The sequence below is a fragment of the Belonocnema kinseyi genome, chromosome 10, assembly GCF_010883055.1.
Source record: "Belonocnema kinseyi isolate 2016_QV_RU_SX_M_011 chromosome 10, B_treatae_v1, whole genome shotgun sequence".
Taxonomy (NCBI): domain Eukaryota; kingdom Metazoa; phylum Arthropoda; class Insecta; order Hymenoptera; family Cynipidae; genus Belonocnema; species Belonocnema kinseyi.
Window position 1 is genome coordinate 106,113,884 of NC_046666.1, and position 13,921 is coordinate 106,127,804.

At 34.1% G+C, this 13,921-nt stretch overlaps 1 protein-coding gene across 2 annotated transcripts in view; it reads left to right on the plus strand.

Annotated features, from left to right (window-relative positions):
* The window catches only part of LOC117181447 (programmed cell death 6-interacting protein), a 106,304-nt gene that overhangs the window by 54,684 nt on the left and 37,699 nt on the right, over positions 1-13,921 (plus strand). For both annotated transcript variants that reach the window (XM_033374105.1, XM_033374104.1), the window contains exons 3-11: positions 9,996-10,123; positions 10,311-10,589; positions 10,703-10,804; positions 10,932-11,154; positions 11,227-11,350; positions 11,426-11,603; positions 11,829-11,990; positions 12,087-12,230; positions 12,296-12,511. In XM_033374105.1, the coding sequence (XP_033229996.1) occupies positions 9,996-10,123; positions 10,311-10,589; positions 10,703-10,804; positions 10,932-11,154; positions 11,227-11,350; positions 11,426-11,603; positions 11,829-11,990; positions 12,087-12,230; positions 12,296-12,511 (1,556 nt within the window). The remainder of the gene's footprint in view (positions 1-9,995; positions 10,124-10,310; positions 10,590-10,702; positions 10,805-10,931; positions 11,155-11,226; positions 11,351-11,425; positions 11,604-11,828; positions 11,991-12,086; positions 12,231-12,295; positions 12,512-13,921) is intronic.

Consider the following 13,921-nt stretch of genomic DNA (forward strand, 5'->3'; position numbering starts at 1 on the left):
AGCTATCTAAGGATGGTACTATAGAACGCCACCTCAAGGTAGGCCTAGTGGCGCCATCTCTTGGTCAGGCCGGAAACTTATCAATCCACCCTCGTACATATACACGTCTCAGGGTGAAGTGTCCGGGCTCCCGTGATAGAAGAACAAGAAATGGGCTTGAGGCCTGTCGCCCTCCAACGGTAGAAAATCGAAATACCCTAACTTCAGGCTTTGCCGTGGAGGTGAAGAAAAGAGAGCTACAATATGAAAAAATAACATCTTAAATACCGATTGACGCCACACTAGGGTACAGGTCAGAGAATTAAAAAATGACAGTTTTTATTTTCAGGTACATTGTTCTTTATTAATGTTTCTTTATTCATGCATTTTTTACAATAAAAAGTTGTGTCATTTGAAGAAAAAATATTATTAGTATTTAAAAAAGTGTAATTCTTTTGGTAACAGGTATTTTACTTCTACTGCATCATGAAAGATACTATTCGAAAAATTTACAAAAATATAATTAGTGTTAAACATAATTCTAAAAGCCTAAACGAATTATTTTTGCTTGCAATAAAAAATAAAGCATATAAATATGATATGAAAAGCGTTTCAAAATTCCATAATTTTCATTTTTTTCGAACAATAGGCAAGAGAATTTTGTCTTCAACTTTCAAAAATTTGAAACACTATAACTATTGTTGCATTTATTTACTATGACGGCATGAAGCATTGTATACATGTACAAAAAACTTGGCTCTTACGTGGTTGAAAAAAATAATTCGTTTGTCCAAAAACTAGATTAGTAAGCTGTCACTACGACATGTGAACCATTTTATATTTAATAAAAGACACATTTAAACCATTCGGCTTATCCATATTTTTTAAGTTGTAAACATTTTTTATACTAATCTCTGCATAAAGTGATTAGAATAACTATAGAATGTATTTCAAAAATAGAACAAGTTATATTACAAAGAATTCTATACTGAAAGACGAACTTCCAAATACACTCTTTTAGTATTAAGTAGTATCATTTCACTTGTTGAAACAGCTAGAAATGTTTCACGGACAATCAGTGATATTTGACTGGTTCACTCAGTGGAATTCCGTCACTGGATTAATCAGCGCGGATCACTGATTACTCAGTGTCAGTTAGGCATGAAACTTATCATTCAAGACTTTGGTGCTAATCTTTGCAAAATTATCTTTTAAACTCTTACTTTACTATCACAACAATAAATGAGAGCCCGGCTGCAAATATAATAGGATATAATACATCGCATCTATATGTGGGGAGACTCGTTATCGTCATTACGTCAATGTATAGCGTCGCTTTAAGAAAAATCCAAGTGACCAAGGGCCAGTCCCACTTTCAAGCGACAGATATTATATCCACAGCTTTTGCAGCCAGGCTCACTCGAGAAGGTTCTTATTTTATACTTTTGGATTGGTGTTCAGTATTCCCGATTTTCTACTAAATTCTAACATTATACCATGTAATTTTAAATATTTTTATAAAAAACACTGGGAATTTCATTTTGATTGGCATCAGATAGTGTTTGTTATTGATACCCGGAAAACGACTTAACTACGAGAAAGATATGTACAATCTCCAGCGTAATATTAGTTTACATCTGCTCTCTAAATCGCTGAACCAGTGTGACCAACATTGTTTGAAACAATATCCAGCCTTCTTACTGGGGAAATATTGCGACTTCGGAGTTTCACTGGTGAAAAAATATCAGACATTGAGAAAATCAGAGAATATTGTCACTGAAATAAGATATATATGTATAATACAGCATTGTGACATATATAGCAAAACCTAATCCCTCCCACTCTCCCCCTCCCCCTTAGGATCCAGGTTAGTTTACTCAAGTTAATTAACCTTGAAATAAAAATAAAATCGTGCATTTTATGAAGTTATCAGGTCGCAGAACCCTGACGATTATATTTACTAAGTTCTATTCCGTGAATATAATTAATACGGAGTGAAATTCTTGATCACTCAATGCTCAATTCACTAGCATCATTGGTGATGGAATTTGTGATGATACGTAACGTATTTTAATTTTCGTTTGAATATTGTTGATATAAGAAAATATGTTTGAAAATAATGTTCTTTTTTGAAAATGTTGACAATCCAGTGAAATATTGATGTTATAGAAACTAGATTCAATTTTAGGATCGATAAGGACAACATTTGTTTTATGCAAAAGTTTCCTCTTGATAATAGTTTATGCTCGAAGTAATTTTTGAGTTCCTATGTATTCAATTTTGTGAAATTTTTCACATTATTTTTCATTTGAAAATTTTTGGGGAATAATATGGGATAAGGCAGATACATTTTGACTTTTGAAAGAAGAACTAAGTTAAAACAGTACAACATTATTCACATGTAGAAAATAATGTTGTGGTTCAAAAATCTATCGGATACTGATATAACAGAAAATTTTGCTAAAGTCGCTAGTCTAGGGAAAAATTATGGAGTAAAAATAAAAAAAGATCAAACAGCAGTGTACGATCTAGTAGTTAGTGTTGCGTCTAATATCAAAAAAATACCAGAGGTAGATCAGGATCGTGCTAGACTTAATATCGCGAGTAATATATGTGGGTTTATGAATTCGGGCTACACCGTAAAGTCAGAAATCATACAACCCTGGAAAGAAATTAGACAGGCCGAGAAATTTGCAAAAGAAAACCCTCAGATTATTTTTGTTATTGCGGGCAAGAGTCATACTACCGTCGGGATGAAAGGAGAAGATAATGACGCGAAAGTTAATGCATTATTAGAAGATCGGGACACTTACGTTAAAAGAAGTAGGGATACAACCAAATGCAGGTAGTGCTACTTACCAATTAGCAACATTCACCAAAAATATAATTGCAAATAATATTGAAGCTCCTAAATCGAAAGTGCTTAACAGCTTCGATTTAGTGAAGAAAGTGAGGAATTTCAGGATCCCAGCAAATCATGTCTTCGCGTCATTAGACGTGGTTTTCCTTTTTACAAATGTGCCGAAAGAAAAGGCAGTCGAGGCGGTTCGTAGTAGGTGGAATCAAATTCGTGAAAAAACAAAAATTCCATGGACAGATTTTGAGGAAGGACTTCGATTATGTCTTAATATGACGGATTTTAATTTCAAAAACTAAACAATTTTTTGTTTTCACGAGATTTGTTATTTTTTTGTCTTTACATTGTATTTTTTTTTTCAAAATGAAAACAAAGAAAATTTATTTGCAGACTTAAAACGATCTAACGAAAACTCTGAACAATTTTTAATAAAGAGAAGAAAATTTATTGCAGTATTTGTTCACCAACGGAAGAAACTTAGGGGGTAACGTTTGCAAAATTTAAAAATTCAAATTTTTATTGGGCACCTTATCCCAGATTTACTAAGATTGTTTCAGTTAATTTTGAATACTTATTCTAATTTTGATAACCTGTTGTAAGGGTTTATTTTCCAAATTTATTTATAACTCTGAGGAAAAAATTTTAATACTTTTTTTCAATTGTTCAGTAGTTTTAAGTGAGTTCACATTGTCAATTTTTTTACGATTTTTCATTTCTATTTTATTCATGGGTCGAACAAAAGTGAGTGTAACGCATTACTGTCCCAACTTATAAGACGGAATTCTCCTGGGTTGATGAAGATAAACAATGCACGACTAAAGCTTATTGCAATGTGTGTAAAAAAAGCATTGACTTAAGTTTCATGGGTAAGACAGCTTTAACAAGTCATGCAAAAGCTTCAAAGTCGACCGTTTTCTCACACAAAATTCCACTACAGAAACAATAGAAGTAGTATCTGCTTCTGCTCAAAAAGAACCAAGCGAAGGTAAACTCATGTTTAACTTTTTAGATAGGATCCAAACTATGGACAAAGTGAATGATAATGTATTTTTATATTTAATTTCAACTGATTGTTCATTTGTAGGTCTCAATAATGCTTCAAAGGACTCTGGTAGCATGCTAAAGAATTTTTTGACTACTGATCAAGTCATGAGAGCTGAATTCTTGTGGTGTCTCACTACAGTTTCAAAGCATTTTAGCAATAGCGGTGCTGCTGCAGCTGTGACTATGTTCGCCGACATGTTTCCGGATAGCGAAATAGCCGCCAAATGAAGCTACAAAAAGATAAAATGGTATACATCATTACATATGGTATAGGTCATCAGTTTCAAAAAGATTTACAAGAATTGTTAGCAACATCCAAACATGTAGTTGTGGGCTTCGATGAAAGCCCGAATAAAATTTCCCAGACACAACAGATGGATTTAATTGAGTGTTTCTGGAATAGCGTTTCGAATTAAGTCACAACTAGGTACTTTTCTTCGATATTCCTCAACAGCACGGTTGCAGTTAAATTGAAGGAAGGATTAACGGATGCAATTGGAGACAAGAATCTATGTAAGCTTGTTCAGATTTCTATGGATGGCCTTGCTGTTAACTTCCGCATGCTAAACGATTTGAAGAAAGATGTTAGAGAAAAGTATCCTGAGAATTCTATTCTACTAGATCTGGGCAACTGTGGTCTTCATACTGTACACGGTTAATTCAAAACTGGGATGAAGAAAACGGAATGGGAAAATGATATTTTTTGAGTTGCCTATACCGATTATGTAAAAATATACCTTCGTGGCAAGGAAATTATACTAAAATCACGAAGTTTGATATATTTCCACTTCAGTTTTTTGTTATTAGGTGGGTGGAAAATATATTGGTTTCCTCAAGAGGAGCTGCGATGTTGTCACCTTTACGAATCTGGGTTAAGCACGTTGAATATCAAGGCAAAAAAATCCACTTAACAAAGATCATGCGAGTTTTCGAACAGTGTCAGAATTCGTAAAAGATCCACTTAACGAGGCAAAGTTGTCATTCTTTATATCCGTTGCATATTTGGTGGAACCGTTTCTAATCGAATTTCAATCCGATGCTCCGCTGGCACCGCTTCTGTATCGCGATCTCATGTAGATGGTATCCACAATAATGGAACGTTTTGTTAAACCAGAAGTCTTAGAAGAGGCTCTAACAGTAGCACAAGTGGACCTATCGAATCCAAAGATTCTGCTGCCAGTTGCTGATGTAGGCGTGGGATTTGAAACTAAAGGCGCTCTCTTAGCATCTAAAGTTTCAGCAGAACAAATAACAAAATTTAATACTTATGCTCGTGAATGCTGTCTCACGATGACGAAAAAACTGATGGACAAAAGCCCCCTAAAGTACCCATTGACTATGACTATTTCTTTCCTCGATCCTTCTGTGATTTTAGAGAGCCCATCAGTTTCTAAGAAGCGTCTCTTGACATGTCTAGATATCTTATGTATTAACAACAAATGGATTTCGCGAACAAAGGCGAATAAAATAAAGTTATAGTAGAAAGAGCTGTGTAACTTGTCTCAAACGATGGATGCTCTAAAAAATTAAAACCTTAAAAGCTCTCGATTAGGTCACTTTTGGACAAGACGCTATTTCTGAGGATTTTCAATCAATGAAGATTGTTTAGTCGAAAATCAGAGAGAGGACAGTCTGATTGCTGCACGTATCGTGTATGATACCATTACATTTTTTGGAGGTGTAAAATCGGTTCCAATAACAGATGACTTGCTAAAACCTGCCCATAATGCACATTGCGTTTATGTTGCTTCGAAGAACGCTAAACTGTCTGCAAATAAAAAAGATTTAGAGGAAAAACAAGCAAAGAAGAGAAAGCAGAAGAGGCAAAGAGCTTGAAAACCAAAAAATAAAAATTCTGAAAGTAGCTCTAAGTGGGCGCCGTTGTGCAGCATAATGCTTAATTGAGTTTCCATTATACAGTTTTTATGCACATGGAAGTATATTATTTATACTTATATTTTATTTTTTGATTCTTCATATTTTAATATCATTTAAGCAGCTGCTTGTGATTCTGACTGCATAAATTAAGAAATACTTATTTTACGTGTTATGAATGTTTTAGAATATGTACTTTCAATTAATATGTATTACTTCAGTCTGTGATTAAAAATAAGTTTAGCACGTGTAAATAAATAATTAATTTCTTTGAACTATACATTTTTTCTATGTATATTATGTTAAAAGTCCTATTTCTACGTATAAGTTGTGTTTAAAAAGTCACTAAAAGAAAGCTATAAGTTCGTCGGGGGAAAAAATTTAACCAGGAAAACCCCGGGAATTTCCAATTTTCCTGATCACTAGACGCCCTGACGACCTGGAAACGGGTATTTTACCGAAAATAAGTTTTCAAGTACCGTTGCATGTCCGTTATGTTGACGACATATCAGTAGCTCTTCCGGAAAACGAAGTATAAAACGTTCTAAGTTTTTAATTCAAATGATTATGAGATTAAATTGACGTTAGAAAAGGAACAAAATAGGGCGATAAACTTTCTGAATGTAACTCTTCACAGGAATGACGTTCAAGAAATAAAGTGTAATTGGTATCGCAAACCCTCCTGGCCTGGTAGATGTCTAAAGATTGATTCAAATCACCCACAAAAATACAAAAAAGTGTAGTTTTTAATATAGTTGACAGAGCCATTCTTCTTTCGGATAAACCATATCATCAAGAGAATTTGCGATTAGTGGAAGACACACTTCGCGACAACTTTTACCCGGAAAATTTTGTTAAAGATAATATAAATTTCAGATTTCATATTTTGGCCCAAAATGAACAACGTAGAGTTGACGAAATAGTTCAAAACGCGAAAATTAGGTCTCTTATTAGCATTCCATATGTTGAAGGTCTATCTGAGCGGATTGTGAGACTTCTCGGGCATTATGACATAACTACGGCGTTTAAAAAGAAAGGAGACCTTACGTCGGTCTTGAGGCCCACTAAAGATAAAGTAAATAATTTTCAAAATAGAGATATTGTTTATGACGTATTGTTTATGGTGCAAAGGTCAAAATCGCAAAGCGGTTTACATAGGCCAAACTAAACGTCCGCTAGGAGTAAGGGTTAAAGAACACAAGAAAGATATAAATACGGTCCCTAAGAAACAGACAATGCTCATTAAGCATAGTATTGAGAAAGGTCATTTTTTCGATTTTGATAACGCAAAAATTCTTGCGAATGAATGTCACTATCGAAACGTCTGATGTTGGAAATGTGTCATATTGCTGGTAATAAGAATGCTGTCAATTTAAGAACCGACGTGGAAAAAGTTTCAAAAATATACTATCCTGTTGTAAAGCGAAACAATTTTTGAGAACACGTGGTCACTACGGTTGTCGCTTCCTAAAGGGAACCAGCAATCGGTCATCTCAATTTTCAGGTAGAATTACGGCCACAGCCCTTCTAATAATTAAAGCAACGTTCCTTTGAACCCCGCAAGTTGTAAAATTGGAGGACCTCTGTGAATACTGTTTCAGCTTTCTTCGTGATTTGAAGCGGAGCGGATGTCTCTAATTTTCTTTATGTCGAAAACTATCCTTTTTATATTTACCGAAATTCTGTTTTATAAAAATTCTCAATTATTGATTTTGTGTTTCTTTCCATTAACTTCAGCTTTAAGGTTCATTTTTCGAGAGGTAAGTAGCTTGATTTCACAAAGACTGTTGTGAAACGTGCTGAAGCTCTAGGTCAGACATGCCCAGCTAGGGGAAATTTCCCGCCAGGAACACATATTCAGCGTCCACTACTATTTCACCTGCAAAGGGAGGGTGATGGTAGACGCGTACTTGATGCTCTCCTCTCCATAAATTTTGCAATAGTCACTAAAGTTTTTATTATTTTATTTTAATATTTCTATATTTACTGACAAGAATTGTAATTAAAAAAAGAATCTTACAAAGTTTTTCTTTGTTGTACATTATTCAATATTTTAATATCACAGTTGTGGTTGACTGATACTTTTGAAAGTCTAACAATATATTAATTTGATGGACAAAGTAGAAAAATAAGTTATATAAATAAAATATGCGAATATATATATATATTTCACCTTCATATTCTTACCACACACATTTGCATAACCAACTTTGATCTTAAATATTTCACAGTTAATGAAGAAAAGTGAATATAAGGGGGTTCATCAAAACACTACTATGTCCTTCAAACAAAGGTAGAAATAACTCACAGTCATGAAAAATTCCCGATCTCTAGAGATTACCGAACAAGTTTTCTACTAATTGCATACCAATTTTTGGCCCTGTTTACCAACACATGTTTGGATGGAAGGGGAGCTTTAGGTCTGCTTTTTTTTAAATTGATACTCTCCTTAATGAAAGGTACATGCCAAAGGTTTTTTGAGAAAAATCAAGAAGACTTGATTAAAATGCTTATTTATTCCATTTTCGGTTATCATTTAGTATAATTACAATATTTAATGATTATGTATTTCTTATTTTCAATAAAAACTTTGTTTATCGTATTTTTATTATTTTTATTATCAGAGCAGTCTTAAAAGTGTATTTTCACGTATTAAGGATAATTGTCTATTTTTTATATTTCTTTTTTGCAGTTTGCGGAAACCAATTTAATTTTGTATCTATTGTTGAAATTTTTGCTTGCAATATTTTTTCCCTTCTTTAATTTAATAACTTAAATACAAGAAGCTATTGAAGAATAAGGAATTTTAATAAAGTGCACAATTGTCGAAACGAGTGTTAATAAAAATGCGATAAACAGAGTTTTTATTGAAAATAAGGAATAAAAAATCATCAAATGGCATAATTGTATTACATATTTTTCAAAAATGAAATAAGCAAGCATCTTAATAAATATAAATAAAATTTTTTAAATACGGTTGGCGGGAATCGAAGACGCAACGTTGCGTCTATCAGCCAAGCGCTCTACCAGGGAGCCACTGACGCTCCGAAATAATCTTGCATCGGCTCGATGACCATGCGTTCGTAATTTTTAAGATTCATTTTTCTCAAGAATGGGTCAAAATTGCGTCTTTTTGATTTTCCATAGAAAACCTCTGGTATGTATCTTTCATTGGAATGGAAGCTTCTAATGTGTACCCTAAGGGTTTACATTTTTCTCACACCTTTTTCCGAGAAAAGTACCAACAGCGAAATCTGTAAGTACTTAGAGAAAACCTTTTTCTCTAGAGGTACTGGTCCCACGACTCTACGGAGAGGAACAACTCCCTTGCTAGGCTAGTGTTCACTACATGGGCCGTCGAGGCTCTTCCAGCATGCGAGGTGGGAATCTAACCTGCAAGCCGACGGAGTAGGTCCAAAGCTTACGCTTTAGCCCTCCGTGACCATTGTCCCACTTTTGTGTATTTTTCTTTTACGAGAATATCAATTTAGAGAAAAAAAACAGACCTAAAGTCCTCATTGTTAGACCCTTCGGTTCGATCCCAGAGGAACCGAACTAAATGGTGACAGAGCAGGGTGTCATATTTATATATAAAAAAAATCATAGACTTAAGATTACTACAGCCCAGTTTGGATCATCAAACACTGAAGCATTTTTATAATGCAGTCAGGTGATTGGATGAAAATAGTATGTCTAATTTAACAAATTGGGCAGCCTGGTTTCTTTCAAACCCCATCATCTTGGACTGACAGATCGATTCTCAGAACTCTTATGTGAAGTCCAAACGCCTAACCGCCTGAGCCACCGGAGCTGTATATTTACAATTATTATTATTATTATGTTGCATATCAATATTTTAATTATCTGCAAATTACAATTCTTTGCAATTAAGCCATCACAAATGTGCAAATTTTGATCAAACATCAATGGTTTATTACGTTGTAAAAAAGATTGATTTTCCTTCAAAATTGATACAAATGTTTTTAGACATTTGTTTTCCTAAAGTGATGAAACTGTGTAAATAAATGTTTTGAAAGCTACATCGGCGTTCGAAAAAAGTTACCAAGATATTCGAAATAAAAAAACTTTTCTTGGCATTGTAAGATAAGTTAACGAGGTGACTCTACAATGCACACCGAATTATTACTGTCTCCTTGATTACAATAGGTATACTCCCAACCAAAACTAGGAAAAATATTTTATATATATATATATTGATCAAAATGTATTCATCTTGCAGCAATCAGCACGTTATCGTATGAAAAGATCTGTGTCCTTTTCAATATTGCCTCTTTGCAAAGTGCCGTTGCAGCTTCACAGTCCCTAGACAATGACGAGGGTCTAAAATTGGCCGCAAAACTATTCCAGGTTAGATGGCATATCATTCTAAAAAAAGCATGCAAACTGAGGCTATCTAATATTTTTTTTTTTATTTTCTTGAATATTCTTGTTTTTTGGAACTAACCTTTATTCAAAGATCAAAATAATGACATGAAAAGCAGTATCGCTATTTTTCTAATGTGGAGCATTGTATGAAAACCAACATTTTTTTTAGCAATCAGCCGGAATATTTAACTATCTTAAAGGAAATGTCATGCTAGCTATTCAACAAGAGCCAACCCCTGATATGAGTCCCGAAACTCTTGGTGCACTATCTTCTTTAATGCTTGCCCAAGCCCAAGAAATTTTTGTGCATAAAGCAATTCATGATACCATGAAAGACGGAATAATTGCTAGATTGGCAGCACAAGCTGAAGAATTGTACGCTGAAGCCTTAAGATTATTTCAAAAGGAAGTTTTTCGAGCATTTTGGGATAAGGAATGGGTTCCTTTGGTGAGTTATTTAAAACATGCAAATATATTAAAATGTTTATTTTAGTTCCCAAAATAAGATAAATGTGAACGTTGAACAATGTAATTACGTAAATTTGATGTTTTGCATTTTAGATCGCCGGCAAGCAGGCAGGTTATCGTGCAATGGCTGAATTTTATCAGTCTCTCGTATGTAAGAGCAAAAAGCAAGTAGGAGAGGAAATATCTAGACTAGAGGTAAATAATTTATAGTTTGATATGAAGGAAAAAGCTTTTTTATGATTAGCATTTTTATTCTGTATTGGAAACGAAAGCCGGTTAAAATTTCTATTAAATTAGTTTGAATAATTACCTCACTTTCCAGTATGCTATGGAACTGTTCAAAGCAGCACAAAATCGGTCTAATAAACCGAATCTGTTCCAAGATTATGCTAACAAGGCACAAAGAAATTTAAATGATGTGAAAAAAGATAATGATTTTATTTATCATGAACGAGTTCCAGATGCTAAATCCTTAGAAACCATTGGAAAAGCGGCAGTCGCAAAATTACTTGCCATGCCTGAAACTTTTAGTGTAGGATTCAAAGGTCTGTTGATTTTCATTTTTTGTTGGCATATATTAAAATATTATATATGATAATGTAAAATATGTGTCTTAGATTTGTTTGAAGAGTTATTGCCAGTGAGTGTTCATCATTCCTTATCTTCTTATGATATGCAGCGAAACGAAGTTGTAAATGGCGAAATTTCCAAATTGCGTGAAATGACGCAGATTCTGAACAGGTTAAAAATATTTTTTTACAATACCCTTAAAGAATGCTCTTATACAAACTGGCTGATCGCATATATTTTTAATAGTGTTTTGGCAAGCTTGAATTTGCCAGCTGCAATTGAAGATACTAGTGGAACTGACTTACCTCAATCCTTGTTGGACAAGGCGGCATATGTAAGAAACGAAGGTGGCATTAACGCTTTGGAAACTGCTATGAATGAATTGCCTGAACTCCTTCAACGAAATAAAGATATCTTAGATGAGGTATTACTTATTCATAAATATTCTGATTTCCTACTTAAAAAGATAGATATTGAAATATTTCCACAGTTTATTTTTCAAAATAAAATAGTTGTGCCACTTAAATGAGTAAACCAATATGCTTTTCATTTTCGAAAACAGGAGTTCTTTTGTCTCGTAAATAATCTAGTCATTATATATTGATTAATTTAATGGTATGATATATTGTAACGATTTATATTCGCTTAGACTGAGAGGATGCTAAAAGAGGAACGCGAATCAGATGAAAATTTAAGAGCACAATTTAACGAGCGTTGGACCAGAATCCCTAGTGTCAGGCTAACTGAACAATTCATAGTGAATGCAAAAAAGTACCGAGGAATCATTAACAACGCTGTTTCCGCAGACAAAGTAATTCTCGATAAAACTCCTAATGTGTATTTAAACTTCATTTTTATTTAGTTTTTGAAACTTTAAGGCTTATACATAATTAATGCTATGTAACAGGTCATTCGAGAAAAGTTTGTAAGTCATCGCCAAGGAATGGAGATACTTAGTATGGAGGAGTATGATTTGACGAGACACATCCCTGCTGGTTCTGCTGTACAAGAAAGTAGCGTTGTTAGGCAACTTCGAAAATTGATGGAAGACGTATGTTACCAAAAACACCATTTTTAACTCAGTTATTTGGCATAAATAACTTACATCAATTTTAGGTTATAACTTTAAAAGCGGAGCGAGATGTCATTGAAAATGAATTAAAGTCCGCTACTACAGATATGAAATCAGTATTTTTAGCAGCATTGGCCAAAAATGGAGTCATTGATGAGCCTAATTTGTCTGTAGAACATATTGGCAAATGTTACGGTCCACTGCAGAAACAAGTTCGAGAAAGCGCCGCTAGGCAAGAAGAATTTATCAGTAAGATTCAGGTACGTAATCAGGTGAATACTGAAGTCTGAAACGCCTTTAAGGGCATAAGACTTGCAAAACTATTTTTTTAATTTATAACTCGGGGGGGGGGGGGGATTCTGCACTGTTGGCCAAAAGTATGTTGACAAACAAATATATTGGATTTAATTAACGATTTTACTGTAGAAATGCTCCCAATTATGTTGCTCAATCTGCTGCTAGTACTTTTATTTCACTTGTAGTGGTAACATCCTATTGACCTCCATGAGGCTTGCGCAATAGGATAGGCCGAAAAAAAATTGATCGAGCCATTTCCTGAGGTTCCGTGGGCCAAAAATCTCTATTTGCGTGGGGCAAATTTCTATGACAAGATATCATTTTCATTAACCTCGAAAAACTGAAATAATTTTTAAAAGCTTTGCAAACTATCGTAACATTTTTTGACCAAAAAGAAAAAGAAACTTTATAACACTAAAAATATGCGTACAAGAATGAAAAGATTTTAGCCCTTAATTAATTGCTGATTTCTTCTTTATTTCTTTTCAGGTACATTTTGAGTGCAAGATAGTTTCTACAGGCTCGTTCAGAACCTTGGATAGTTTGCAACGCTTTTAAAAAATAATTCTGATTTTTTGAGGTTTTAAGAAAATGAGATTTTATCCTAGAAAAAAATGGAAACAATTGAAATCTTATCAAATTTATAAACATGTGGCATAGTATGTAGATTGCGAATATAAATATTAGCGATATTTGCAAAAATCGGAGTTACGAATTGTTTAAACTTATTTTAAGCTCGTGAAAATATCACAGTCCCTAATGCGGTAAAAAACAGGGACCAATGGGTACTTTTTTCGCGTTCAAAGGGTTTCTATACAAAGATCTGTAATTTCCTTCTTTCTACAAAAGCGTAATACGTTTTCGATAAGATCTTAATCTGCCTGTACGACTCTTAATCTGCCTGTTCCCGCTCTCCAACGCGCCATTCCTTAGAAAGGACATCGAAGCGCTGTCTGGCGTTACAGCTCCTGAACCTTTTGATGCTCGGTTGATAAAAAATATAACTCGCTGAGCAAGTGACTTGAGTACTGGTAAATTGTTTTTGATATTGAGTGATCATTAACAAGCTGAGGTAACAATCATAACTATATGGTTAAAGCCATAACATTTGGATATATCATTCTGTATCAAGAATTGGCAGACCAAACATTTAGGAGATAGTGGCAACCTTGCAACGCAGAGATTGAGTGGAACAGGATTGCAACTCTTCTTTACAGGCTAGGAATCTCTTGCAGCTGTCAAAACACAGCGACGAAAATCCTCATCCAGGTAATTAAGGCGAAACGGTAGGTTTGGCTGAGCACGGCAATGACTGCAGTGATATCTAAAAGAAAATCGGAAATACAGTCTAGTGCCCCCTGGCAAGTATGAAG